The sequence below is a fragment of the Pongo abelii genome, chromosome 20 (assembly GCF_028885655.2).
Source record: "Pongo abelii isolate AG06213 chromosome 20, NHGRI_mPonAbe1-v2.0_pri, whole genome shotgun sequence".
Taxonomy (NCBI): Eukaryota; Metazoa; Chordata; class Mammalia; order Primates; family Hominidae; genus Pongo; species Pongo abelii.
In genome coordinates this window covers 6,163,222-6,190,841 of record NC_072005.2, presented here as the reverse complement: position 1 = coordinate 6,190,841, position 27,620 = coordinate 6,163,222, and the positions used below count along the sequence as shown (strand labels likewise).

Here is a 27,620-nt window from a genome sequence, read left to right as displayed (position 1 = left end):
GGACAGGCCACCCTTCCTCTGTTCTGCCTCCTCTTTCCTCCCCAGGTTCGGATTAAGTATTCAGTTGCCTGGCCCCATGCTGCACTTTATTTATTTATTAATTTTTTTAATGGAGTCTCGCTCTGTTACCCAGCCTGGAGTGCAGTGGCACAATCTCTGCTTACTACAATCTCTGCCTCCCGGGTTCAAGCCATTCTCCTGCCTCAGCTTCCTGAGTAGCTGGGATTACAGGTGTGTGCCACCACGCCCAGCTAATTTTTGTATTTTTATTAGAGACGGAGTTTCATCATGTTGGCCAGGCTGGTCTCGAACTCCTGACCTCAAGTGATCCGCCTGCCTTGGCCTCCCAAAGTGCTGGGATTACAGGTGTGAGCCACCGTGTCCGGCCTTTTTTTTTCTTTTTTAATCTCTGGGATCAGTGGGGTTTTGTTTGCGTCACTTGGGAATGCTCTTATTAGGTGCTAAACTAGAACCTAGGAGGAGGGTCCCAGCCGCCTGGGGCTCCCCCGTCTCCCAGCACGTGTCCGTGGTGCGGCAGGTGCTCAGCCCCCGTGCTGGAGGTGGTAACGGTAGAGTGTGTGGCCCTCCGTGCTGGGTTTCACACCTCACCCAGGTCACGCTTACCGACATCGACCCGAGTCGAGTAAACTTGTGCAGCCTTCTCTGGCCTCAGCCTCCTCGTCCTCTGCAGGAGCAAGTATCCTGATGACAGGCTAACGTTCCTTCTCACTCTCTGCTGACCACGCCGGTGGCCAAGTCTCCTTTCTCCTCTTCTTCCCTGCTGTTTTATTCCGAAGATCCCTTTGCCGTGGAAGTCAACCCTGTCAGGGGCTTAACCTCCTGAAAAGCCACTCCCGAGAGGCCAGCCAAGCCCCTGTGAGGAGGTGGTGGGGTTGAGGGGTGCGTTACTGCCGCTGGCTGCTGGGCCTGAAACAGGCAGGAAGCTGATGGATGTGTTTCTTCCTTTTCTTTTTAGTGTGCAAGGAGCCCCCCTACAAAGTAGAGGAGTCGGGGTACGCTGGCTTCATCATGCCCATCGAGGTGCACTTCAAAAACAAGGTAGGATCCCTGAGGGGAGCAAGCAGGATGCCTCTCTGTGGGGACCCCTGCTCTGGGTGCCACGGCAGTTCACAAAACAGGCCGGAGACCTGGCCGCTGCCTGTACACAGGCGTTCCAGTGAGTGCTGCGGGGAGTGCTGGTCGCCATCTCCATTCCTGGGGACGTCAGGGACCAGGACATGGCTGGTTTCATGACAGCAGGTGGGCGTGTCCGTTGGTCTGCTTCTCTAGGGGAGCTGCTGGTCCACCTCCTGTCCAGTTGCCTAGAAAATGTGCCAGCAGTGACATCCCCTGTCAGGGCCAGCTTCCTTGACAGTCCTAGACGGTTAATAACCGGGCCGTGTGTAGTGACTGAGATCGGGAAATAGCATAAATATCTGATTACGGTCCGATTACGGTGCGTCTTCTGGGCAGAATCTCTGATGACCTTCAGAATTAACAAAGCAAGCTACATATATAATACTTAAAGGAAAAAGGAGTTATCTCTATCCAGAATGTTGGTGCAGGTCATCCAGGTCATCCGGGTGGTGGGAGTCCAGGGGGTTTTCTTTTCTTTTCTTTCATCTGTAGTTTTTCACTTTTTTTTTTTTTTTTTTTTTTTGGCCCAATGATTAAAACAACTCGGAGCCTGCCCCTGCTCCTCCTCCCAGGTGTCACCACAGGGCCAGCGGTGACATTTCCTGGCTCGTGGCTTGTCCATGGCCGGCTGCTTTCCCACAAGTGCAGCTGGCCTGGCATGGAGGCAGCGCCGGGGAAGGAGGTGTCCCTGGGAGGCCTGCGGATGCCACCCCGCTTGGTTACTGAGTCCCTGGTTTGTACCTGGTGGTGCCAGGCTGCGTGGCTGCCGTTCCACTTTTCCACAAACCCCCTGGCACGAAGGGCCTTGAGAAGAGGCATTTGGCGTGCGGCCCTCCTAGGAGCTGGGTGACATTTCAGCTGGTGCAGCTTGGCCGATTTCAGATGCAAGGCCTCGCCCAGGGTCCAGTTCACAGAAACCTAGGTCATTCTGAGGCTTTGTTGGAATTGAGGCCCCGCTGGGAGAAGAGCCGAACCTGCCTGCAAGTGGGCCTCTTGAGGGGTGAGTGGTCCCTGCCCTTGGGCCTATGGGGCCACCCCCCTGCCAGGTGTGTCCCCGGGCTCCCAGTCTCCCCAGCATTATCCGGTGAGCGTGTGGAAAGGGAAATGAGAACAGCAGCCCCCTCTTGGGGCGGTTGAGGGGATTGCTCGAGCCCATCTGTGAAGGTGCTCCACAGCCCAGGCACTGGTATTCTAGCGGGTGGGTTGTGGGGCCACCGTCTGTATGGGCAGTTTAAACTCGCCTCTGAGGTGACTTAGATTAAGGTCCTCTGAGGTTCAGAAGCAGTTTGGGCCAGCAAGCCTTTTTTTTTTTCGTTTTTAGAGACAAGGTCTTGCTCTGTTGCCCAGGCTGGAGTGCAGTGGTGCAATCATAGCTCACTGTATCCTCAACCTCCCAGGCTCAAGCAATCCTCCCACCTCAGCCTCCCAAGTAGCTGGGACTACAGGCACGTGCCACTGTGCCCAAGCTCAGTGAGGTTTTCTGTGTTCCCAAACACCTGTCTGGTCCCTGACACGGCCTTCAGCCACCTGGGGACTGGTGGCATCCGTTCTACCTCCTAGCGCCCTCAGGCAAGGGGCTCTGGCTGCTGCCTGGCTCTGCCGTGGGCTGCCCGTGGATTTGGAGGCAGGTGGGGCGGGGCCTGGCCACTGCTGTTTGCTGCTTGTCATCCTTGCTCAGTAGGGGCAACTTCAGGCAAGATGCAGGCCAGCCGCTCCCAAGTGTGGCAGAAACCCATACTGTGTGGTGCCACCATGCCAGCGCAACAGGGGCCCTAAGTGGCTGCTGCTCAGGTGCCCCCACCTGCTGTGTCCTGCAGCACTCAACCGAGTCTGAAATGCAGACTCCAGGGCTGTTTCTGTCCTGCGTTCCTGAAGCTCCACCCTTGCATCCTGGCCCTGTAGAGAAAGGGAGCAGGGGGCCCTTTGACCATAGGATTGTCACTACTGGGCCCAGCATCCTCCCCTATATGGGGGTGTCGAGAGGGCAGAGAGCCCTCTCTGAATCCCTGCCTGCTCTTTCGGGATCCTGGGGGCTTCATTTAAGGTGTGGGGGCGTGTGGTCGCATGGCGGGCATGGGACCCCATGTTCCTGTAGAGCGCCTGTTGCTTGGTTCCTCTGAAAGGCCCCAAGCGTGGTGCCAGCTCCCTCGGTGCCCTTCAGCAGGAGCGTGTGCACCTCCAGCAACCCATGGTAACATCGTTGGGTTAAGATGTTTTCTTTAAGTCTAGTTTATCGAGGTATAATTTACATATAGTAAAATTCTCCCATTTTAGATGTGGCAGGTTTTTCAAATCTCAGCATGTGCTTTCATTGAGCCCTTTTGGAGGATGGCCAGTTTTTCTGTTTTTTTTTTTTTTTTTTTTAAGTCATGTTTCTTGGTGTTTATTTTTCTGAATAATTCCTGCAGAAGCCACGTAGCTGGTCCCGGAGTTCTGCCATGAGCCTGTGCTGAGAATCGCAGCGCTCCCTCTCTTTCAGGACACAGGCCAGCCGCTGCAGTGTACTATGTGCCCTATTGCCTGGGAACCCTCTCTTCCTGGGGTGGTTGTAGAGGGTCCTGCACCGGGAGTACCAGTGGCCCCATGGCAAGGTTCAGGGATGCAGGTCCTCCTCACAGCAGCAGTGGTGTGTGTGCTGTCCAGAGGTGGAGGAGATCCTGGATCCCGAGTCACTTGGTCAAGCCTCAGAAGTTGGCAGAGCTAGGATTGGAACCAGCTCTTTGTAAACACACACCAGTTGTCCAAATACCTGAGACAGGCATGACCTAGAATGACAGTGCTTGATGAGTTTCGGTGCCAGGGATAGGAGTGCGTCATGGCTGCAGGATTTGGTACACTATTAGGGACAGGGTCATAGTGCGTGGGTTTGCTGGCGGTTTTTCTACCTGGTGTAGCCAGGGCTCGCGTTTGGTGGTTAGCCACGGCTTACTTCTCGGTGGGAGGTCAGGTAAGTGGAATAAGGAGTAAACAGAGGTTGGGGATGGGGTGGGTTTGGGGAGGTGCTGGTGTGTCCAGACAGGGTAGGGAGAGAGCTGCGGAGACCGCAGTTTGGAGGTGGACACCCCAGGGTTCAGTCTCAGAGCCTGGCTGTGTCACTGTGGGTGGGTCACTCCTCTGGGCCTCAGTTTGTCTGTCCATAAGATGGGGTTTCTGGCTGCATCTGCTTCTCCGGCGTCAGGAAGATTAAGAGGGAGACAGCAGGTGCAGCACTTGACCCGGGGCCTGGCACATAGTAGGCATTTCATTCGTTCATTGTTGAGATGGTATCGGCTCCTTCCAGTCAATCTGGGCAAGGAAGTTCAGTGGAGAAAGAGAGCCTGAGACCTCAGAGGGCCGAAAGGAGGTTGAGGGTCCTGTGATGAAAAAGATGTTGTTTGGCTTCTCCGGTGAGCGTGGCTCTAAGACTGGAGCAGAAAAGGTGCTTTCTCAGACAGCTCTATTCTTGTATAAGCGTGAGGGTTTTTCAGTGAGTGCACTTGACCTTGAATATGGCATCGCCTGTAAAATGAAGGAATTGTGCTTTATGCAGTGTTAGGCACTAGAACTTAACTGAGGCCGCATTTTGTTTGACCTGTTGGTAGGATTTCCTTTTACAGAAAAATCACTCCTTTCTCTCAAGGAAAAAGAATTTGGAAGGCCTCATCTGATTGCAAAGTAATGCATGTGTGTTGTGAAGAAGTTTTTCTGAAGCAAGACGACAGCGTTGCCTTGCTTGACATCTGCTGGGAACATGCGTGTTGGGCAGCTCAACCTTTTTGCTGTTCTGGGTGTGTCTGCAAATGACTGTGAAAGCTGACAGTATCAGTTTGGGGTTTGCAAATGAACTTCAGTGAGGAGGTAAATTCAAAAGTATGGAATCTACGCAGAATGACGGACAGCTATACCATTCTGTGTTTATCCATTCATCTGTGGATAGACGTTTGGGCTGTTTCTACCCATTTGCTGTGGGGAATAGTGCTGCTGTGAATGTGTGTGTGTGTGTGTGTATGTTTGTACTTGTTTGAGTGCCCGTTTTCAGTTCCTCTGGGTGTATACACCTAGGAATGGAATTGCAGGCTCATACAATAATTTTCTGTTTAGCTTTCTGAGGAACTGCTAAGCCATTTTCCAGTGGCTGGATCCTGTCATAGTTCCACCAGCAATGTGCGAGGGTTCCTGTTTCTCCAGATCCTCAGCAATGCTTGTTTTCTGTTTCTTAAAAATTATAGCCATCCTCTAGGGTATAGAGCGGTAACTGTTGAGGTTTTTATTTGCATTTCCTTGATGACCCGTGATGTTTCACATCTTTTCACATGCTTGCTGGCTGCACGTATCTCTTTCTTGGGAAACGTCTAGATATATCCATTGCCCATTTTTGTTTGTTTTTTTCTGAGATGGAGTCTCACTCTTTTGGCCAGGCTGGAGTGCAGTGGCACCATCTTGGCTCACTACAACCTCTGCCTCCTGGGTTCAAGTGATTTTCCTCCCTCAGCCTCCCGAGTAGCTGGAATCATAGGCTCCTGCCACCATGCCTGGCTAATTTTCGTATTTTTAGTACCGATGGGGTTGCGCCGTGTTTGCGAGGCTGGTCTCGAACTCCCAATCTCAAGTGATCCATCTGTCTTGGCCTCCCAAAGTGCTGGGATTACAAGCATGAGTCACCATGCCCAGCCCATTGTCCATTTTTGGATTAGGTTGTTTGTTTTTGTTGTTGTGTTATAGAACTTCTTTAAATATTTTGGGTATGTGATTTCAAATATCTTATCCCCTTTTTTAGGTTTCTTTTTTTTTTTTTTTTTACCTTCTTCATAATGTCTGCTTTTTGAGCAGGGTCTCACTCTGTTGCCCAAGCTGGAGTGCAGTGGTGTGATCTTGGTTCACTGTAACCCTGACTTCCTAGGCTCAAGCAATCCTCCCACCCCAGCCTCCCAACTAGCTGGGATTACAGGCGTGAGCTGCTGCACCCAGCCCTGATAATGTACCTTGTTGCATGAATGTTTTAAATGTTTATGAAATTCTATTTATCTGTTTTCTCTTGTCGCTCACACCTTTGGTGTCAAATCTGTGACTCCAATGCCAAATCTGAGGTCATGAAGATTTGCCCCATGTTTATTTACACCAGTTTCATAGTTGTAGTCCTTATACCTAGATAGTTGATCCATTTTCGGTGAACTTTCATATATGAAGCGAGGTAGGGGTCTAACAGTATTGTTTTGCATGTGGTTTTCCAGGTGTCCCAGCACCATTCATTGAAGAGACTGTTCTTTCGCCTTCGAGTGGTGTTAGAGCCTTATTGAAAATCAGCTGGCCATAGATTTGGGGTTTAAAACTGGACTCTGAATTCTATTTCATTGGTCTATGTGTCTGTGCTTATGCTGGTGCCATACTGTTTTGATGACTGTAGTTGCATGGGAAGGTTATTTTTATTTTTATTTTTTTTGAGACGGAATCTCACTCTGTCACCCAGGCTGGAGTGCAGTGGCGCCATCTCTGCTCACTGCAAGCTCCGCCTCCTGAGTTCACGCCATTCTCCTGCCTCAGCCTCCCGAGTAGCTGGGACTACAGGTACCCGCCACCACGCCTGGCTGATTTTTTGTATTTTTAATAGAGACCAGGTTTCACCGTGTTAGCCAGGATGGTCTCGATCTCCTGACCTCGTGATCCACCCACCTCGGCCTCCCAAAGTGCTGAGATTACAGGTGTGAGCCACCGTGCCCCGCCTTTTTTTCTTTTTTTTTTTTTGTCAGACTCTTGCTCTGTCACCCGGGCTGGAGTGCAGTGGTGCAATCATGGCTCACTATAGCTTTGACCTCTTGGGCTCAGGCAGCCCTCCCACCTCAGCCTCCTAGGTAGCTGGGACCGTGGGCAGGCACTACCACATTCAGCTAATTTTATTATTTTTGTAGAGATGGGGTCCCATTGTGTTGCCCAGGCTGGTATTTTGTTTATTTATTTATTTATCTTTTTGAGACAGAGTTTTGCTCTTGTCCAGGCTGGAGTGCAGTGGCACAATCCTGGCTCACCGCAACCTCTGCCTCCCAGGTTCAAGCGATTCTCCTGCCTCAGCCTCCTGAGTAGCTGGGATTACAGGTGCCTGCCACCATGTCTGGCTAATTTTTTGCATTTTTAGTAGAGACGGGATTTCACCACGTTGGCCAGGCTGGTCTCGAACTGACCTCAGGTGATCCACCCGCCTCGGCCTCCCAAAGTGCTGGGATTACAGGTGTGAGCCACCGTGCCTGGCCCAGACTGGTCTTGAACTCCTGGCCTTAAGCAATCCTTTCGCCTTGGGCCCCCAAAATGCTGGAATTACAGGTGTGAGTCAGCGCGCCCAGCCTTGTAGGAAGTTTTGGAATTGGCAAGTGTGAGTCCTCTAACTCTGTGTTTTGTTTTTCCCTCTTCAATATGAGTTTGGTTCTTCTGTGCCCCTTGTGATTCCATATGAACTTGAGGTTTGACTTTTCCATTTTTGCAAAAAATTATATTGGAATTTTGATAGGGATTCTATTGTGTCTAGTCATTTTTGAAACATCTTAGCAATATGAAGTTTTCAGTCCACGAACGAGGAATGTCTTTCCACTTAATTAAGTCTTTAGGTTCTTTCAGCAATATGTTATAGTTTTCAGTATACATAAGTCTTTTACCTGTGTGCTTAAATTTACTCCTAGGCTTTTTTGCCTTGTTTTGTTTTGAAACAGAGTCTCTGTCCATCACGTAGGCTGGAGTACAGTGGCACGATCTTGGCTCACTGCAACCTCTGCTTCCTGGGTTCAAGCGATTCTCCTGCCTCAGCCTCCCGAGTAGCTGGAATTACGGGTGTGTGCCACCACGCCCGGCTAATTTTTGTATTTTTGGTAGAGATGGGGTTTTGCCATGTTGGCCAGGCTGGTCTCAAACTCCTGATCTCAAGTGATCCGCCCACCTCGGCCTCCCAAAGTGCTGGGATTACAGGCCTGAGCCACTGTGCCTGGCCTTATCCCTAGGTATTCTATTCCTTGGACTGCTATTGTGAATGGAATTCTTTCCTAATTCCCTTTTTGGATTCTTCATTGCAGGTGTATAGAAGCACAGCTGATTTTGTTTTTTGTTTTTCCTGTAGACCCCCTCTCTGGACAGCACAACCAGTTTTTGTGTATTGATCTTGTACCCTTCAGCTTTGCTGAATTTATTATTAGCTCTAGTAGGGTTTTTTTTTTTTGTGGCTTCTTTGGGATTTTCTGTATATAGAATCATGTCATCTGCAAATAGAGGTTCCAGTTTGGATGTCTTCTGTCAAAGTCTTTTCCTTGCTTTACTGCCCTGGCTAGAACCTCCAGCACAGTGTTGAATAGCGTGGAGAGGGTGGGCATCCTGCGTGGTTCCTGATCTCAGGGGAAGAGTTTCCAGCCTTTATCCATTGAGTGTGATGTCAGCTGTGAGCTTTTTGTAAATGCACTTTATCAGGTTAAGGAAATTCCCTTCTAGAAGAAGGAAAAACCTGTTTTCTTTACTCACAACATTTCTGACACCAAATGTGTGGGTTTCCCAGACACTACAATTCTCCAGTTCTCCACGGACACCACCTGGGGGTCCTACAGTTGAATTCAATGATGTTATCCATTACCTAGAGTTAGCGCAAGCTCCCAGGTTAAGAGCCCATTTTCACAGGACAGCCCCCGCTTCAGATGCCAGTCGCGAGTTCCAGACTGCCACCTGTACTCAACCGGCCATAATGGGTGTTCCCCCTCCTTATGTTCAACAGTTCTCTATAACGGCTCACAGAAGTCAGGAAAACATTTTACTTCCATTACTGGTTTGTTGTAAAGAGTGCGATTCAGTAATAGCCAAACCTTGCTGCATGAGGCAGGGTATGTGGGAAGGGTGCCGACGTTCTATGCCCTCAGACGGGCCACGTCGTTCCATGCCCTCAGACGGGCCAGCCTGGAAGCTCTCGGAACCCCTTTGTGTAAGGTGTTTATGGAGGCTTCATTGTGTGGGCATGATTGATTAAACCATTGGCCATTGGTGATTAAACTAAATTTCCAGCCCCTTTGCCCTCCCTAAGAGGTCAGGGGGTGGGGCTGAAAATTCCAGCTGCCTATCACATGATTGGTTCCCCTGGCAACCAGCCCCCATCCTGAAGCTATCTAGGGGCATTCAGTCACCAGGCATCTCATGAACGAACGAAAAGATGCTCGTATCACTTCCAAGATTTCAAGGATCTTAGAGGCCTTTGTGTCAGGAACCCAGAACCAAGACCCAATATTAAAACAAAACAGGCTTCTATCACCACCATCTCTCAGAAAGTGTTTTCGCAGCTCGGTGCCAGGACTAGGAGTAGAGACCAAATACATATATTTCTTACCGTGTCACACCTTCTTTTCCTAGTTTGCTGAGTGACGTTTTTCTAAATCATGAATAGGTGTTAAGTTTTGTCACATGCTTTTATCTGTCTCTAATATTTTTTCTAATGAGAAAATTTTCTAATATTTTTTCTAATGAGAAAATCATGTAGATTTTTTGTTCCTTTTATTAATGTGCTGTATTACGCCAATGGATTTTTATGTAGGAACCCCCTGCCGCCTTGCATTCCTGGGATAAATCCCTCTTGGTTATGTTATATAATCTTTTTAGTGTGCTGTTGGATTCGGTTTGCTAGTATTTTGTTAAGAATTTTTGTGTCTGTATTCATAAGGAATGTTGCTGTGTGGTTTTCTGGTGGTATCTTTGTCTGGCTTTAGTATCAGGGTAACGCCGCCCTCATAAAGTGAGTTAGGAGGTATTCCCTCCTCTTCTAAGTTTTGGTAGAGTTTGAGCAGGAGTGGTGTTTGTTCTTTGAATGTTCCGTGGAGTTCAGTGAACTGTCTGGTCTTGGACTTTTCTTTGTGGGAAGTATTTGATTTCTGATTCCATCTCTTGTTATCAATGTGTTGAGATTCTCCACTTCTTTTTTTTTTTTTTTTTTTTGAGATGGAGTCTCACTTTGTCGCCCAGGCTGGAGTGCAGTGGCGCAATCTCGGCTCACTGCAAGCTCCACCTCCCGGGTTCACGCCATTCTCCTGCCTCAGCCTCCCAAGTAGCTGGGACTACAGGCGCCCACCACGCCCGGCTAATTTTTTTTTTGTATTTTTAGTAGAGACAGGGTTTCACCATGTTAGCCAGGATGGTCTCGATCTCCTGACTTTGTGATCCGCCCACTTCGGTCTCCCAAAGTGCTGGGATTACAGTTGTGAGCCACTGTGCCCTGCCCCACTTCTTCTTGATTCAATTTTAGTAATTTGCTTCTAAGGTTATGTCTTATCTACATTATCTAGCTGGCATATAGTTGTCTATAGTGTTCTCATAATTCTTTTAATTTCTATAAGATTGGTAGTTCCCACTTTTATTTCTGATGTGGGTTATTTATGTTCCTTTTTTTAAATACTAGCCAAAGGTTTGTCAATTTAGTTGATCTCTTCAAAGAAAAAACTTGATTTTATTGATTCACTCTATGTCTTTTATTCCGTATTTTATTTCTGTTCTTTTTCCTTCTGTTAGCTTTGAGTTTAGTTCGTTTTCTAATTCCTTAGGGTGTAGAAGGAGTCACTGATTTGATGTCACTCTTATTTTTGAATGTAGGTGTTTACACCTGTACATTTCGCTCTGAGCACTGTGTACACTGTATTCCATATGTTTTGATATATTGTGTTTTGTTTTCATTATCTCAAAATTATCTTCTAATTCTCCCAGTGATTTCTTCTTTGACCCATTGGTTGTTGTATTTGTTGGGGTTTTTTCTCCGGACAAAATCAATAGGAGAGACAGATAGATAGATACCCAGATATGAGAGGGAACTTATTGGGGGAATAGGCTCACGTGATTGTGGAGGCCGAGAAGTCCTGTGACAGGCCACCTGCAAGCTGGAGATCTGGGTTGCCGGCAGCATAGCTCCCCTCAAGCTCAGACGCCTCCGCAGCGGGGAAACCCTGCTGTAATTCTCAGTCTGAGGTCGAAGGCCTGGTACTGAGGGTGTGAGGCCAGAGTCCTAAGGCCACAGAGAGAGACAGGCAGATGGAGAGATTGCCGTCCCTGACTTTTTGTCCCTTTAGAGACAGATCGCCATTTCTCTGTCTTTTTTGTCCCTTCTGGGACCCAACCAGTTGGATGGTGCTGGTCCACATTGAGGGTGAATCTTCCCTACTCAGCCCGAATTACATGCCAGTATCCTCTGGAAACACCCGCATAGACACACCCAGAAATAATGCCTTACCGGGTCTCTAGGTTCCTTTTTTTCTTTTTTCTTTGTGATGGAGTCTCGCTCTGTCACCCAGACTGGAGTGCAGTGGTAGAATCTCAGCTCACTGCAGCCTTGACCTCCCTGGGCTCAGGTGATCCTCCCACTTCAGCTTTCCGAGTGGCTGGGACTACAGGTGCATGTCACCACGCCCAGCTATTCATTCATTCATTCTTTCTTTCTTTCTTTTTTTTTTTTTTTTTGGTGGGAGGTAGAGATGGGATTTTGTCATGTTGCTCAGGCTGGCCTTGAACTCCTGGGCTCAGGTGATCCTCCCTCCTTGGCCTCCCAAAGTGCGGGGATTATAGGCATGAGCCACTGTGCCAGGTCCTCTAGGTATTTCTTAATTCAGTCAAGTTGACATCCAAAATTAACCAAAGCCTCTCATCTGAGTTTGGTTCTTCTTTATTCTTTTTTCTAACTCACTGTTCCTTTCTTTTTTGTAGCACACACGTGGATGTGTGTTTACTTGTCTGTGTGTCTCTACCACCCGAAAGTAAGCTCAGGACCAGGGCTCTGCTTTTGTTCTCGGCTGGCCTCTAGCGTGGAGGTGGCACTTGCTAAATATTTATTAAATGAATACTAAATGGATGAACCAGATTCATTCCAGAGGGGGTAGCCCTTGTATGTCCAAATATCAGAAAACCTCCTGGCACAACCAGTGAATAAGTGCCGCCGCCCCCCCGCCCCCAACCTTTTTAAGAACGGAGGTGAAATTCACGAAATGAAATTAACCATTTTAAAGCAAACAGTAAGTAAAGTGGCATTTAGTACATTCATAGGGCTGTACTACTGCTTTCTCCTTCTAGTTCTAGAGCAGTTTCATCACCCCGGAAGGAAACCTTGTGCCAGTAAGCAGCTGTTTCCCGTTCCCCGCCTCGCCACCGTTCCTGGCAGCTACTCATCTATACTGTGTCTTGGTGGATGGGCCTATTCTGGCAGTTTCATATAAATGGAGTCATACAGTACATGACATTTGTGTCTCGCTTCTTTCCTTCTTTCTGCCATATTTATGAGTTCATCTGTGTTGTTGCATGTTAAGAACTGCATTCTTTTTCACGGCCAAGTAACATTCTGCTGTGTGGCTGTCCCGCACTCTGTTTATCCATTCATCCACCGACACCCATGCGGGCCGTTCCCACCTGTTGGCTATTGTGAAGAAGCACGGCTTTCAACGTGGCTGTGCGTGTACGTGTTTGCGTACCAGGTTTCAATTCCTTTGGGTATACAGTTGGCCCTGCATATCCATGGGCTCCGCATCCGTGAATTCAACCAACCACAAACAGAAAACATTTGGAAAAAAAATCCACAGAGTTCTAAAAGGCAAAGCGTGAATCTGCCAGGGGCCGTAGAATCCACGTGAATGCAGTGTTGTGTAGACATTGTATTCGGCATGATGAGTGATCTAGAGATGATTTCAAGTATATGGGAGGGTGTGCCTAGGTTATCTGCAAATGCTGCTATTTTATATAAAGGGATTTGAGCCTCTGCAGACTTTGGTATCCAGAGGGTGTCCTGGAACCAATCCCTCACAGTTCTGAGGGATGACTGTATACCTTAGAGTGGAATTGCTGGGTCAGATGGTAATTCTATGTTTAATTTCTTTGAGGGAGTGCCAAACTGTTTTCACAGCAGCCAAACCATTTTATATTGCCACTAGCAACACACAAGCATTCCAATTTCTCCACATCCTCAGCAACATTTGTTATCTCCTGTTTTTTGTCTGTTTTTACTGATAGCCATCCCTGTGGGTGTGAAATGGTGTTTGTAGGTGGTTTTGATTCACCTTTCCCTGATGATTAATGAAGTCGAGCATCTTTTCATGTGCTTATTGGCCATTTGTGTATCTTTTTTTTGAAGATACGTCTATTCAAGCTCTTTGCCCGTATTTGATTTGGATTGTTTTTCTTTTTGAGTTGTAAGAGTTTTTTGTCTTTGTTTTTGTTCTTTTTGAAACAGGGTCTCACTCTGTCACCCAGGCTGGAGAACAGTGGTATAATAACAGCTCATTGCAGACTCCACCTCTCCCCTCAAGCAATCCTCCCGCCTCAGCCTTCTGAGTGGCTGGGACCACAGGTGTGCGCCACCATACCTGGCTAATTTTTGTATTTTTGTAGAGATGAGGTTTTGCCATGTTGCCCAGGCTGGTCTTGAACTTCTGAGCTCAAGCGATCCGCCCACCTAGACTTCCCAAAGTGCTGGGATTACAGGCGCGAGCCGCTTTGCTTGACAGGGTCCTTATATCTTCTGGATAAGTGCCTATTTTTAAGCATTGTCAGTAAAGCGCTTGCTGGGCAGACTAGATGTGTGATGGGAACTTCCCTGAGCTGGGGGCTCCAGCTCTTCAAGGGGGGATCCGGGTGGCCTCCCTCCCATCACATGCGGCCTCGAGGCTTCTGCATGCTGCGGCTGAACTGTTCTTTTGGAAAGTGGCCTTGACTGCAGCCTGGGAGGGCATGCTGGGGCTGCCCCGGGACAAGGTGGTGGCCCGGATGAATAAATCGGTTCCTCAGTGCACTTGGCCCAGTCAGATGAGGGAGTCTTGTTTAAATGCTCTCTTTGTATCTGTTTGTTGTCCTGGAAGTGGTCAGAGATATTTAAAGCCCTTCCTGTTCTAGTGAGTGAGTAACATCTCAGACCCCGGGCTGTCCAGTAGAAATCTTCATTATTATTATTATTATTATTTTAGCCGCGTTAAAAAAGTTCGAAAGAAGCAGGTGAAATTAATTTTAATAATTGGGTTAACTCAGTATATCTAAAACATTATCATTTCAACATATAATCAATATTTTTTAAGTATTGAGAGATTTTACATTCTTTTTTTATACCACTCTTTGAAATTCAGTCTGTTTATTATGCTTGCTACACGTCTCAATTTGGATACGGAAACGTCATCAGAAAGGCTTGATCTGTATTTAGAGTCCATGAAATTCACAGTTGAACAAAGAAGTAGATTCACACAGCCAAGCTGCTCCAGATGCATGAAAATCTTTGTTACTGAACCGAGCATGGTTCCTGACTGGGAATCTCTCATAGTTACAATTTTTTAAATTTGGAAATAATTTTAGACACAGAAGAGCTGCAAAGATAGTACAGAGAATTCCCATAGGACCTCCCCAACAACCCAACCTCCCTTAATGTTAACATCTCGCATAACCACGGTCCAGTGATCAAAACCAAGACAGTAACATCGGTACAATTGCCGTGAACTAAACTAGGGACTTGCCTTGGGTTTCCCAGTTTTCAATTCATGTTCTTTTTCTGTTGTGGAACCCACCCCAGGATGCTGCACTGTTGCCTGTGTCTCTTTCCTCAGTCTTTCATGACCTTGATATTTTTGAAATGTACTAGTGGGGTATTATGTAGAGTCTCCCTCAGCTTGCCATTTTGTCATGGCTAGTCTGTGGTTATAGAGTTCCATTAGAAGACCACGGAGGTAAATGCACTTCCTCTTCCATCATATTAGGAAGTGCCAGATATTAACATGATCCGTGGTTAACAGCGAGGTTGACCTTGATCTCCTGGTTAAGTGGTGTCTGCCAGGTTTCTCCACTGGTTGTTGCTTAGAAGAAGCAGGTCGCTAAGTCCAGCCCACACTCAAGGGAGAGGAATTAACCCCTCCATCCTGGTGGGTGTAGGTTAAAAACACTGCAGTTACTAATACCCATTTTGGGAGAGATACTTTGAAGCTGTGCAGATAACCTGTTTTGTTTTGTCTGTTTTTAAAAATACAGATGGAGTATCCCTAATCCAGAAATCCAAAATAAAAAATGCTCCAAAATCTCAGGCTGGGCACAGTGGCTCATTCTTGTAATCCTAGCACTTTGGGAGGCCAAGGCGAGTGAATCACCTGAGGTCAGGAGTTCAAGACCAGCCTGGCCAACATGGCACCCCGTCTCTGCTAAAAATACAAAAATTAGCTGGGCATGGTGGCGCACGCCTGTAGTTCCACCTACCTGGGAGGCTGAGGCACAAGAATTGCTTGAGCCCAGGAGGAAGAGGTTGCAGTGAGCTGAGATCATACCACTGCACTCCAGCCTGGGTCACAGAGTGAGACTCTGTCTCACACACACACACACACCAAAAAAAAAAAAAAAAAAAACAAAACACCAAAATGCTCCAAAATCTGAAACTCTGAGCATCAACATGACACTCAAAGGAACTGCTCACTGGAGCATTTTAAACTGCAGATTTTCAGATTAGGGATGCTGAACCAGTAAGAATAGTGCAGACATTTGAAAATCTAAAAAAAGATCTGAAATCCAAAACATTTCTGATCCCAGGCATTTTGGATGAGGGCTACTTAACCCATAGTACCACCCACTAATTTTAGCCTCCCCCAGTGGTGGCCTACTGGTGGTTTTAATTTCCTCCTTCCTTTCTACATTTATTAACTGGACTTTTTCGGTAAGGAAGAGCCGTCCCTTCTCTTCCGTTTATGTATTCAGTTATTTGTATCAACACGGATGGATTCATAGGTATTTGGTTTTTCTTTGGGGTTATAATCCAGTCTGTTGTTACCTGTTTGTTATTGAAATTGTTCTCGCATTTGGGCCTGTCATTTCATCATGTTCCCATGGTTTTGGGGGTGCTTTCACATTCTGGCACCACAGGCTCACCTTGTATTTCCCTGCCTCAGCCCTAGAATCTTCCACTGCTCCCAGGAGCCTTAGTTCCTGTTGCTGGAGAATGGTATTTAAAAGCCAAGATCTGGGAGCTAAGTGTGCTCACTGCTGCTTAGTTGTCGCTGCATTTAGGTCCTCTCAGATGACAGAGCTAGGAAACCACCCCCACCCTTTACATCTGTGTTTAGTTCTGTATCTATCTGTGTAATATGAAAACAAACGTACGTTCCTCTGAGGCTGCCAACTCCATCCAGCACCAGCGGGCTCATTCATGCTTTCCCCAGTTGCTGCCTTGTAGCTGTCTCTGAAGGGGGAAGCCTGGCTCCCGTTATCTGTACTGTGTTTGTTTACCCGTTTAATTCCAGGATACCTGGAAAGTAGTTTCAGAATCAACAGCCAGCCCTCCTGTGTTGGCAGCTAGGGCTCAGCATTGGCATGCAGCTCTTTCTGTCAAGTTAGAATGCTGCAAGGGTACAAGGTTATTTGTGGCAGCCCTTTCCCTGGGGTGGTCATATCATGCATTTGTAATACAGTTAGCTTCGTCAGTCTCAGTTGCATTTCATCTTGGGTCTGCCCCCTCTGCCCATCTGGTTATTAGTTACTGATTTTTTAATTTGTATTCTGTGACGTTTACTCTGGGTTTCAACATGCAGAGAGTCATGTATCTCCTGGGACTCCGCCTCTCCCACCTCCGATTCCCACTTGCTGTCCCTTTGAAGTCAGTCCCCCCTCTCACCCCTAGCCCTTACAACTGCTCATCTGTTTGCCATTCTTGTAGTTTACCTTTTCCAGATTGTCATAAGACTCAGACAATATGTAGCCCTTTTGTATCTGGTTTCTTTCACTTAGCAAAGCGCACTTAGATTTGTCCATGTTGCTGTATGAATGAATCTTTGTGTTTTGTTGTGTTTTTTCGAGGAGTGTTCTGCTGTATGGATGCCTTACGGTTTGTTTATTCGTTCACCTGTTGAAGGACGTCTGTGTTGTTTCCAGCTCTTGTGATTATGAATAAAGCTGCCCTAAACATTTGCGTGCGGGTTTTTGTGTGACCATGTTTTCAGTTTATTTGGGTAAATGAGTGGAGATTGCTAGGTCACATGATATGGGTCTATTTAACTTTTTAAGAAACTGCCTAGTGGTTTTCTTCTAAAGGGGCTGTGCCATTTTACAGCCCCATCAGCAGGAAGAGTTCCTGTTGCTCCAAATCCTCACCAGCCCTTGAATATGGTCAGGTTGTTTTCCCTTTTTTTTTTTTCCTCTGTTTTCTTTTTATTTTCTTTTTGAGGTGGAGTCTCGCTCTTGTTGCCCAGGCTGGAGTGCAAAGGCACAATATCGGCCCACTGCAACCTCCACCTCCCGAGTTCACACGATTCTCCTGCCTCAGCCTCCCAAGTAGCTGGGATTACAGGCATGAGCCACTGTGCCCGGCCAACTTTTTGGGTTTTTTGTTTGTCTGTTTTGAGACAGGGCCTTACTGTGTCACTTAGGCTGGATGGGGTGCAGTGGTGCAGTCACACCTCACTGCAGCCTCTGTCTCCTGGACTTAAGCAATCCTCCTGCCTTCGCCTCCCAAGTAGCTGGGACTACAGGTGCATGCCACCACACCCAGTGAGTTTTTCTTTTTTAAAAAAAAATTAATTATTTATTTTTTGAGACGGACTCTCGCTCTGTCGCCGAGGCTGGAGTGCAGTGGCACGATCTTGGCTCACTGCAAACTCTGCCTCCTGTGTTCACGCCATTCTCCTGCCTCAGCCTCCCAAGTAGCTGGGACTACAGGTGCCCGCCAGCATGCCCGGCTAATTTTTTTGTATTTTTAGTAGAGAGGGGGTTTCACCGTGTTAGCCAGGATGGTCTTGATCTCTTGACCTCGTGATCCGCCCACCTCGGCCTCCCAAAGTGCTGGGATTACAGGCGTGAGCCACCGTGCCCGGCCCTCACACCCGCTGAGTTATTAAAAAAATTTTTTTTAAGGGCTGAGCACGGTGGCTTATACCTGTAATCCCAGCACTTTGGGAGGCTAAGGTGGAAGGATTGCTTGACCTCAGGAGGTTGAGACCAGCCTGGGCAACATGGTAAAACCCCATCTCTTAAAAAAAAAAAAAAAAAAAAAAAAAGAAAGAAAGAAAAGGAAAGGAAAGGAAAAAAGAAAGAAAGAAAGGAAAAAAGAAAAGATTTTTTAATTTTTTTTTGTTGTTAAGAGAGTCTCACTGTGTTGCTAAGGCTGAGCTCAAACCCCCAGCCTCAAGTGATCCTCCTGCCTCAGCCTCCCAGAGTGCTGAGATTATGGGCGTGAGCCAACACACCTGGCCCCGTTCTTTATTTAACTTTTTGAGTAACTGCCAGACTGCTTTTCAGCAGCTGTACCATTTTACATTCCCCACAGCCAGGTATGAGGGTTCTGATTTTTCTACATCCTCACCAGCAACTCATTTTCTGCCTTTTTGATTATAGCTGTCCGTCCTAGTGGGTGTAAAGTGGTGCCCGGTTAGGTTTTGATTTGCATCTCCCTGACGGCTGACGGTAATGAGCATCTTTTTCACGTGCTTATTTGCAACCCACATATTCTCTTTGGTAAAGTATCTGTTCAGAATTTTGCCCTTCCCTCTCATTAAAAAAATTGGGTTAGCTGTTTTCTTGTTGTTGAGTTTTAAGAGTTCTGTATATACTCTGGATACAAGTCCTGTACTTGGTATATGAGTTGCAAATATTTTCTCCAGTCTGTGGCTTATCTTCTCATTTTCTTAATAGTATATTTTTGTCTAGCAAACGTTTTTTATTTTGATGGACGGCTTACTGTTGTTTTTCTGGCGAGTGCTTCTCGTTTTGTGTCTGAAACCCTTTGCCTCACTTGAGGCCCATGCCTCTGTTTTCGCTGTCCGCTGGCAGCATGCACCAAGCCCACTGTTGAGAGAGGCGGGGGAGACTGCCAAAGGGTAGCGGGTATCTAGTAAGGGAGGCCCTTGTCATTTATTCTTCGCAAATGGGTTTTTGTTTGTTTTTTTTTTAATGTTCGTTTACAGTGAGGAGGAGGAATTGCTTTTCTTCCGTTCTTTGCTGGAGTTTCATGGATTTCTTCATGTGACAGATATTTACCAAGTCCAGGCTCAGTGAAGACCAAGTGAACACGTTCCCCTCTCTTGTGGAGTTCACAGACTGACAGGGCAGGAGACAGCAGACACACGGGAGAGGAGGTGACCCATCAGAATGAGTTCCAGGAAGCCCAGGGGCTGGGTGCTATGAGTGTGTCACGGGGACCCAGTTAGAAAGGGGCGGGTGGGTTCTCTTAAGAAGCGAGATTGACTTCTTTTTTTTTTTTTTTTTGAGGTGGAGTCTTGCTCTGTCGCCCAGGCTGGAGCGCAGTGACGCCATCTCGGCTCACTGCAAGCTCTGCCTCCCGGGTTCACGCCATTCTCCTACCTCAGCCTCCCGAGTGGCTGGGACTACAGGCGCCCGCCACCACGCCTGGCTAATTTTTTTGTATTTTTAGTAGAGAGGGGGTTTCACCGTGTTAGCCAGGATGGTCTCGATTTCCTGACCTCGTGATCCACCTGCCTCGGTCTCCCAAAGTGCTGGGATTACAGGCGTGAGCCACCGTGCCCGGCCGATTGACTTCTTCTTACGTGAGGCTGAGAGGATGGGGTGGTCCCTTCTAGGGGGAGGGGCAGCTGTTTGAAAGGCAGAGTCTAGGTGATGAAGCGGGGGCTGGGGCGAGTGTGAGGGAGGTGAGCTGGATGGGCAGAGCTGCTCATCCGCTGGGGGTGACATGGTGGCATTTGCCATTAGATCCTGCATAAGGGGTTGAGTCTTCCGGGTTCCCCTGCCTCTTTGGGCGTAAGCTCTGTGGCCGTGGCTTCAGAAGCCCCAGCCAGGTGCCTGTCCCACGCCTGTCCCGTGATGTTCTGGAGTAGGTCAGTGACATTATAATGCAGACCTGGCTCCATCTCTCCCAGAAGTAATTCAGTGGCTGCCAAACAGGAAGTGCTTGTCTGTGCCCTGGAGTCAGTTAGGAGGCAGGGTCAGGGCCTCGGGAGGGGCTGCAGAGCTGACCTGGGGGGCTTTGATGCCCTGGTCCTGGGCAGGGCAGGGGCCTGGGGCTGCCGGCCTCCCCGAGCCTTCCCGGGGTGGGGGCCCCCACTGACATTCATGGCCCTGCTCGGGCTGGGACCGGCTCTCAGGGTCTCTTTCAGCTTTACCTCTTGGTGACCCCACCACGTTCCCACTTTACGTTCCCAGCAGACTTTAGCACGGTTGATTTTTGTCTGCTTTGTTTTGAGGCATTAGCCAAGATCAGCAGCTGGACTCAGGAGCTCTTCTCTGAGGCATCATTTGATGTGACTTAATTTCCTTGGCAATCCTTTTAGCCCTCACCTTTGTCGCTTTCATGCCAGTGCTGGCTGCCAAGTAGTCCTGCGTTTCCGGCTTAGTGTGCTTGGCAAAACTGAGGGGTAGAGAGAGCTGCTGTCAGACGGGGAGAGGGGTCGTCTGAGATGACAGTGGCCTGCTCTCCTCTCCTGTGGCTGGCGTTGGTTCGCAGCCCCCCCAGGTGCCCTGTAGATGCAGTCACATGAGGGGATGCCAGTCGGGGCACTTGTTTCTGTTGAACCCGGTACCAACAGCACCAGGAAAGGGGAGTGTGGCTGTTTGGGGCGGTAAAACTTGCCCTGCCCCTGACCCCAGATTCCTCTTCCTTCAGTCTAAGTCTCCTGTGACTTCAATTGAAGGAACCCATCCTGAGAGCAGGAGAAAAAACACACGAGGGGTACGCACTGATTGTGAGAGACAGTCCAGTGTTAGAAACGACCAAGTGTGAAAAAGTTTATTTTGGTTATTTGCCACTGATATTAGACCTCCTCCCCAACCCCTGCAACAAGCTGTCATTGGACAGGGAGCCACAGCCGTCACCAGTCCACCGTGGCCTCCCACACGCAGATGTCTGAGGGCACAGGAAGGGCGTTACGTGGAGAGTTTTAAAAGTAAGTTAAACCGCACTGGCCTCAGAGCCTTAAGACCCTCAGAGGCATCTTCCTGACACATCCTGGGTGGCTTGTGTTGGAGGGCCCTAGGCAGTCACACATGCCAGGGGAGGTTCCAAGGACACCAAGCCGGGGTGCCCTGCGCAGCCGCCACCCTCTGTAGAGTGGAGATGGCTCTCAGCTGCAAATGCTGCCCTATACGGGTTCCACTTGGGCTGCCCCTGCGTGCGCTCAGTTTGAGACTGGGGAGAGCAGGTCTTGAGGCAGGGAGGCAGGGAGCCCCCTCTGGGCCCCCATTGTCTTCTCCCCTTGCCCCCGACCTGCTGGCGCAGAAGCGGAGCAACGCTTCTGCAAGCAACTCCCTCCCTGGCTCCCAGGCTCCCGGGGCCTTGCAGAGTTCAGGAGGCGGGCAGCCCCTCTGGTGAGCCCATAGAGCACTCCGCCAGGGAAAATCGGCCGGTTGATGTGGCCGAGGGGGAGGCCTTGGCTGGTGGATTGCCGAGGGAGCCAGAACAGAAGCCACATTGTGTGCGGGGACCCAGGGCAGGGCCGAGCTGCCGCGTTGTGACAAGCCGCATGGATGCGTGCCAGCTGTGGCGCAGTCTGTCTTTCCCCAGAGCATCCTTCTGTTCCCTGAAGTGGGTCCCCAGACGCATCTGTGTTTCCTAGAGGGCGGGTCTGGAGCCGGGCAGAGAAGCACAAGGAAAGAACGAAGGTGCCCATCGCTGCAGGGAGAGAGGAGGTGCTGCGCAACCCTGCGCTCGCCACGGCCACCCCAGGACCTCCGAGGCTGGGACGGTGGGACAGCCCAGAGGCCCAGAATGCCTTCTCGTGGGTCCCTAGAGAAGGGGCTGGAAGAATTGGCTGGGCATTGAAAGCGCCTATTATGTTCCCCAAATTTCCTATCTCGGCATGTGCCTGATAAAATTCTTTCCTGGCTTCTCTGAGGCCGTTTTTCCTGACTGATGTTTGTGCCTCCTGTAGAGACAGGGCCGCAGGACGAAGGCATCTGCCCTGTGGCTCCCAGAGCAGGGAAGGTGCTGTCCAGAGGGGGTGCTAGGGGCCTGGTGCTGTGGAGCCCTGAATGGACCCTGCCTCCAGCTGGACTCTGCCTGACAGCGGCCTGGGGGACACGGGCTCTCGGGATGGGGTGGGGGTCTAGGAGCTGTGGGTTCTGGCGGCCTCAGTTCAGGGTAGAGAGAGGCTGTCCTCATACTGGGCGTGAGGGAGGCAGGAGGCCCCGGGACTGACCACTCGCAGGTCTCAGCTCAGCTGCTCTCAGCCTGGCAGCATTGGGCCGGTGACTTTCATGGGCTCATCTTGGGGATACCTCCTCCTGTCTTCATTTGTTACGGTGCAGATTTCAAACTGCCATTTTACACGTGTTTACGTTGCTGTCTGCTTTCTCCCCTTTCTGGTGTCAGACTGAGGAGAAATCATTAAGTTTGGCTTCCAGTTAATAGAAGCCAACTTTAAGTCTAAAAACGTCTGTTTCCATGGAGAGCATTTTAAAATGTGGTGTCTGCCTTTCTGCCTCCTCGTTTTGGTTTCTAATTGCTCATCGATGCAGGAATTGATTCTGGTTATCAGAAATGCGAAGCACAGAAGGACGCAGGGTAGGAACTGGAGCTCCTCCCTTTTCCATCCCTCTGCCCCTGAATTCTCCTGCTCTCTCGGGAGGTTCGTAGCTGAGTGTGGGGTCCAGTCTCTCCCTGTGCGTCTGACATCACCCCCACAGCGCTTTTGAATCTGAGAGCTGTAGGGTTCCGTGGTGCTCTCAGTCTTGTGGTTTGCTTTCTTCTCCCAGCGGTGTGTCCCGGGGGTCTCTGGGCCAGCGTGGGATGAGGAGTAGCACTTGAGCGCCCGTATATGGGGTGGGTTCTGCCTTTCCCACTTCACAGGTGAGGACGCTGAGCACAGACGGGCAGCGTCACCTGCTCCAGCTGCATGGTGAGTGCCGGGGCCAGCTCCGCTTGGAGCCCGCCCTCTGCGTCACCTGCTGTGTCTGTCGAGCTCCTTCCAGTGGCGGCAGCGTGCTCCACAGTGGAGTTTGAAGTTCAGGGGTACAAGAAGAAAACTCCCCCGCCTCCCCTGACCAGGGCCAGCCTCTTCCAGGCAGGCCTGTAGGTGGCTGGCTTTCGCTGTTTCACATGGGGCTGCAGGCCCTGAGCACACGTGTGGGAGGGGGCGGGGCCGCTGGGGTCTCCCTGGCCTCCCACGCTGAGCAGTCAGGCAGGCATGAAGGGGCCTGGGCTAATGCTGCCCACACTGTCCTCCCAGCCAGAGGCACCGCCGGCCTTTCTGCCTCCTTCCTGTTTGATTCCTGCCTCTCTCTGAGGCTCAGAGAGGTGCAGCAGCCCATCCAGGGTCACACAGTGAGCCAGTGCTGAGCCACTTCAGCACCCAGGAGTCCTCTGACTCCTGGTCACATTGTGCTGTTTTACCTAAGCCTTAAAAAAAAGAAAGTTTTTCTTTTGATGACAAAGCCAAGGTGATATATGCAGATTACAAGGAACTGAAATCCTCTCTATGATAAGCAATGTTTGTCCTTCCGAAACAGTTCTCTGTGTGCGTGAGTCTGAGTGTGTGTGTGAGTGTGTATGTGTACAGGTGTGTGGATGTGAGTGGGTGTGTATATGTACATAGGTGTGTGTGTAAGTCTGAGTGTATGAGGGTGGGGGTGTTTGTGTGTTCACGGGTGTGTTTGTGTGTGTGTGTACACAGGTAGGTGAGGGATGAGTATGGATGTGTATGAGTGTGTGTACATGGGTGTGTGGGCGGGTGGGTGTGTGCATGTGCATGTGTGAGTACACAGGTGTGCATGTGGGTAAGTGTGGGTGTGTGTACGCATGCGTATGTGAGTGTGGGTGTGAGTGTGACTCACACCTCTGAACTCCCTGCCTGTGACCCTCCAGCGTCAGCACAGGCCGCTGTGCCTGGTTCTGGCCAGGGTCCATGTCGTGTTCCCTGGCATTTGTGTCAGCTGTCATTTATCTGACTGTTTTGGGGGGGACATTTGGCATCTCGGGGTCTCCCTCTGCAGGGGTGCCTCGGTGACCCCTCGTACATTTGTTTGTACTCTGTGGATATTTCGGTCGGATCGCATCCTGGACGTGGGATTTCAGGGATGAGGTCGTTTGCCTCTTGGACGTCTTTTTTCCACATTTCTGTCTTCCCTTGCTTTCTCGCCGGACTGTGTGTCAGCCCCATTCCAGTTTGCTGTGGACCAGTGAACGCGAGAGCCTAGTGCCTTACAGCTGTGTGCAGAGGAGAGGCAGGGCTCTGTGGACGCGAGAGGCTTTTGATGTGTGGACTAGGGGATTTGGCACTTACTGGTTCTGTGAGGCCTCGGTAAATGGCCAGATGCCACGAAATCTGAGCTTCCTCTCCTAGCAGCTGGTGAGAGAGTGATGCCCTCCTGGAGTGTTGGTGTGGACTGACTAAGGCATGGCAGGGTAAGGCCTGTGGCCCCACACCCAGCCCCACAGGGCTCGCTGCCTAGTGCCAAGGTAGCCTCCTGAAGCAGAGCAAGGCGTTTGCCGCTGGCCAGAGAAGGCCCTGGCGGAGGGCTCCATCTGGGCTCCATGGCGGGGAGTTGCCTGGTTCCCCACTGTCTTCCCAGCTCCAGGACAGGGCCAGGGTGGAAGGGACACAGGTGGTGTTGAATTCAAATTCAGAGCTGTGAGGCAGGCTGGGGGCCAAGCCAGGCATATCTATTTAATTCTCCTTTCTAATATAGATGACGTAAAAAACATACACAGAAGCAGAGAGAATGGCAGAGCAGCCGCCCCTCACCTCCGGCTCCCACAGCCGCCAGCCTGCATGGGGTGCTTTCTCCTCTCTCCCCGCAAGGGTTGTTTTGAATCAGGTCCTAGACATCACGTCTTCTAATCTGCTAATATTTCCTGCTGTGCCTGTAAGAGATAAGATTCTTAAAACAAAACAAAAACCTTAACCACAATATCATTCTGGCTAGAAATTGGTAAATTAGTAATTCTTTAACATTATCACATGCCCAATACCATCAGTTTCCCCTGTCATCTCTCACACACACAGTCAGCTCTCTAGAGCCTGCAGCTAGTTCCCTGCAAAAACTGAGGGAGGCTCTGTGTGTGTGGACATACATCTTTTAAAATTAACGTGTTCACGTCAGGATTCAAGTAAGGTTGGAGCTTCTCTCTGTCTTTCCCTCTTTAAGTCAGGGTCTCACTCTCGCCTAGGTTGCATGCAGTGGCCTGATCATAGCTCACTGCAACCTCGAACTCCTGGGCTTAAGGGATCCTTCTGCCTCAGCCTCCTGAGTAGCTGGTGCTACAGGTGCACTACTACTCTCAGCTAATTAAAAAAAAATTTTTTTTGTAGAGATGAGATCTCACTGTGTGCACCAGGCTGGACTCAAACTTCCGAGCTCAAAGCGATCCTCCCGCTTCAGCCTTCCAAAGTGCCGGGATTGCAGGCGTGAGCCATTGTGCCAGGCCCAAGCATTTCTCTTGATTGCTTTGTCTCTTAAGCATCTTTTTTTTTTTGAGACAGAGTCTCACTTAGTCGCCCAGGCTGGAGTGCAGTGGCTCAATCTCCACTCACTGCAAGCTCCGCCTCCTGGGTTCATGCCATTCTCCTGCCTCAGCCTCCTGAGTAGCTGGGACTACAGGCGCCCGCCACCACGCCCAGCTAATATTTTTGTATTTTTTTAGTAGAGACGGGGTTTCACCGTGTAAGCCAGGATGGTCGCGATCTCCTGACCTCATGATCCTCCTGCCTCGTCCTCCCAAAGTGCTAGGATTACAGGCGTGAGCCACCGCGCCCGGCCTCTCTTAAGCATCTTTGAACCGTTTTCTTCCCTCCATCTCTTTTCCACTTTCTCTCTCTCTCTTCCCCTCACCCTGCCTCTCCCCCCGCCACCACCACTTCTTTTTTCCTCCCTTGTGAAAAATTTTTTTTTTTTTTTTGAGACGGAATCTCGCTTTGTCACCCAGGCTGGAGTGCAGTGGCGCGATCTCAGCTCACTGCAAGCTCTGCCTCCCGGGTTCACGCCATTCTCCTGCCTCAGCCTCCCGAGTAGCTGGGACTACAGGCGCCCGCCACCATGCCCGGCTAATTTTTTTTTTTTTTTTGTATTTTTAGTAGAGATGGGGTTTCACTGTGTTAGCCAGGATGGTCTCGATCTCCTGACCTTGTGATCCACCCGCCTCAGCCTCCCAAAGTGCTGGGATTACAGACGTGAGCCACCGCGCCCAGCCAAAATGTTTTTTTTAAGCCTAGCATGTGTCTGTGAACCCTGGGGCCTCAGAGGGGAATGCTGGGCAGCCACTGGACGAGCTTGGCAGGGCAGAGATGGCCAGGAGACAGCCGGGGTCGGCAGGAGCTGGAAGACCTTGCGGGAGGGCTGGTTGCTCTCCCGTCACATCCAGGATTGGGAGGGAAGGCTGGGTGTCCTCCAGATGGGGTGTGGGGCAGAGGGAGTGTGGCCTCTCAGAGGTGGTGGCAGCAGCAGGCACTCCACGCGTGGCCCGCTGACCACAGGGCCTTTGCCTTGCTGTGCCTCGTGCCAAGGCCGGCCTGGCCACTCGGCGCCTGTGTTCCTCATCCCAAGGAGCACCGGCAGGCGTGGCGGGCTCGCTGCCTGGACTCCCCGCCCCGGGCACGGGATGGTGCATGCTGCGGCCTTTGGCGCAGGCACCTGTTTGGCCAGTTCCTCTGCATCTTAGTTTGCCGAGGCCAGAGAGATGCTGGCTCGTGGCCAGCAGCCTGGGAGTGGGGAGCTGCTCGTGACCTGGCCCGGCCCGAGAACACGTGACTCTAGGAGGCTACTGACATTAGTGGGTCACAGCACAGTCCGGCTGGAGTCGCTAAGGGTGTCCCACCTAGGCTGGTTGGCCAGCCACCTTTGACTTTGCCAGTGTTCACGGAGCCTGCTGCCAGCCCTCAGGGGCATGAAGGAGCTGCTGTCCCGACATCTCCCAGGAGGCTGGTTTCCAGGGGTAGCCAGGAAGGGGTTCGCAGCCCCCTGGGATGCTCCTAAGCTTTGTAGGCCCTGGTCTTGTGTAGAGGGCGTGCCGTTTAGTCATTCCCAGTGCCTGTGACTCACTGGCAGCTTCTAGCAGCCAATTCCAATCCCAGGGTGCTGGCCGCAGGCTGCTTCGGGGCGTGACCTCTACCTGGCCAGCAGGGGGTGCCCTCCTTGCTTTTCGGTGCTGCCCCTCTCTGCAGTCGTTAACATGCCGGGTCTCCTCGTCGTGGCTGCCTTCCCTGTTTGGTTTGTGTGGGCAACAGGAACCTCTCCAAGACCTGGGGCTTCCCAAGAACCTCTGCCGGGGTGCGCTGGCTCTGCTGCTGCCCAGATCCCCTGTCCGATTCAGCATCTTCATCTGTGACGGGGGGACACCAGGAACACCTGGGTTTGGGGCTGTGAAGCATTCATATCCGCTGAGTGCTTAGAAAGTGCCTGGTCACTGTCAGAGCTCTGCAGACACTGTGACACGGTACAGTTGGTGTCACACAGGTGTCACTGCCGCGTGACTGTTTCGCCTTTGTGTGCTCTGACTGTCCGTAAGATTAGAGACCTCTCCGCTCTGTGATCCCTGCTGGGATCTTATGGTAGGCGCCTATGGCATTTTTGGTGGATACATGAGTATTTAGGGATGTTCAGCAGAC

The 27,620-nt window shown here is 50.2% G+C and overlaps 1 protein-coding gene across 11 annotated transcripts in view; it reads left to right on the top strand.

The window, feature by feature from the left end:
- Positions 1–27,620, top strand: part of MLLT1 (MLLT1 super elongation complex subunit) — a 70,078-nt gene that overhangs the window by 16,612 nt on the left and 25,846 nt on the right. For all 11 annotated transcript variants that reach the window (XM_024237300.3, XM_063719875.1, XM_054539455.2 and 8 more), the window contains one exon: positions 977–1,059. In XM_024237300.3, the coding sequence (XP_024093068.1) occupies positions 977–1,059 (83 nt within the window). The remainder of the gene's footprint in view (positions 1–976; positions 1,060–27,620) is intronic.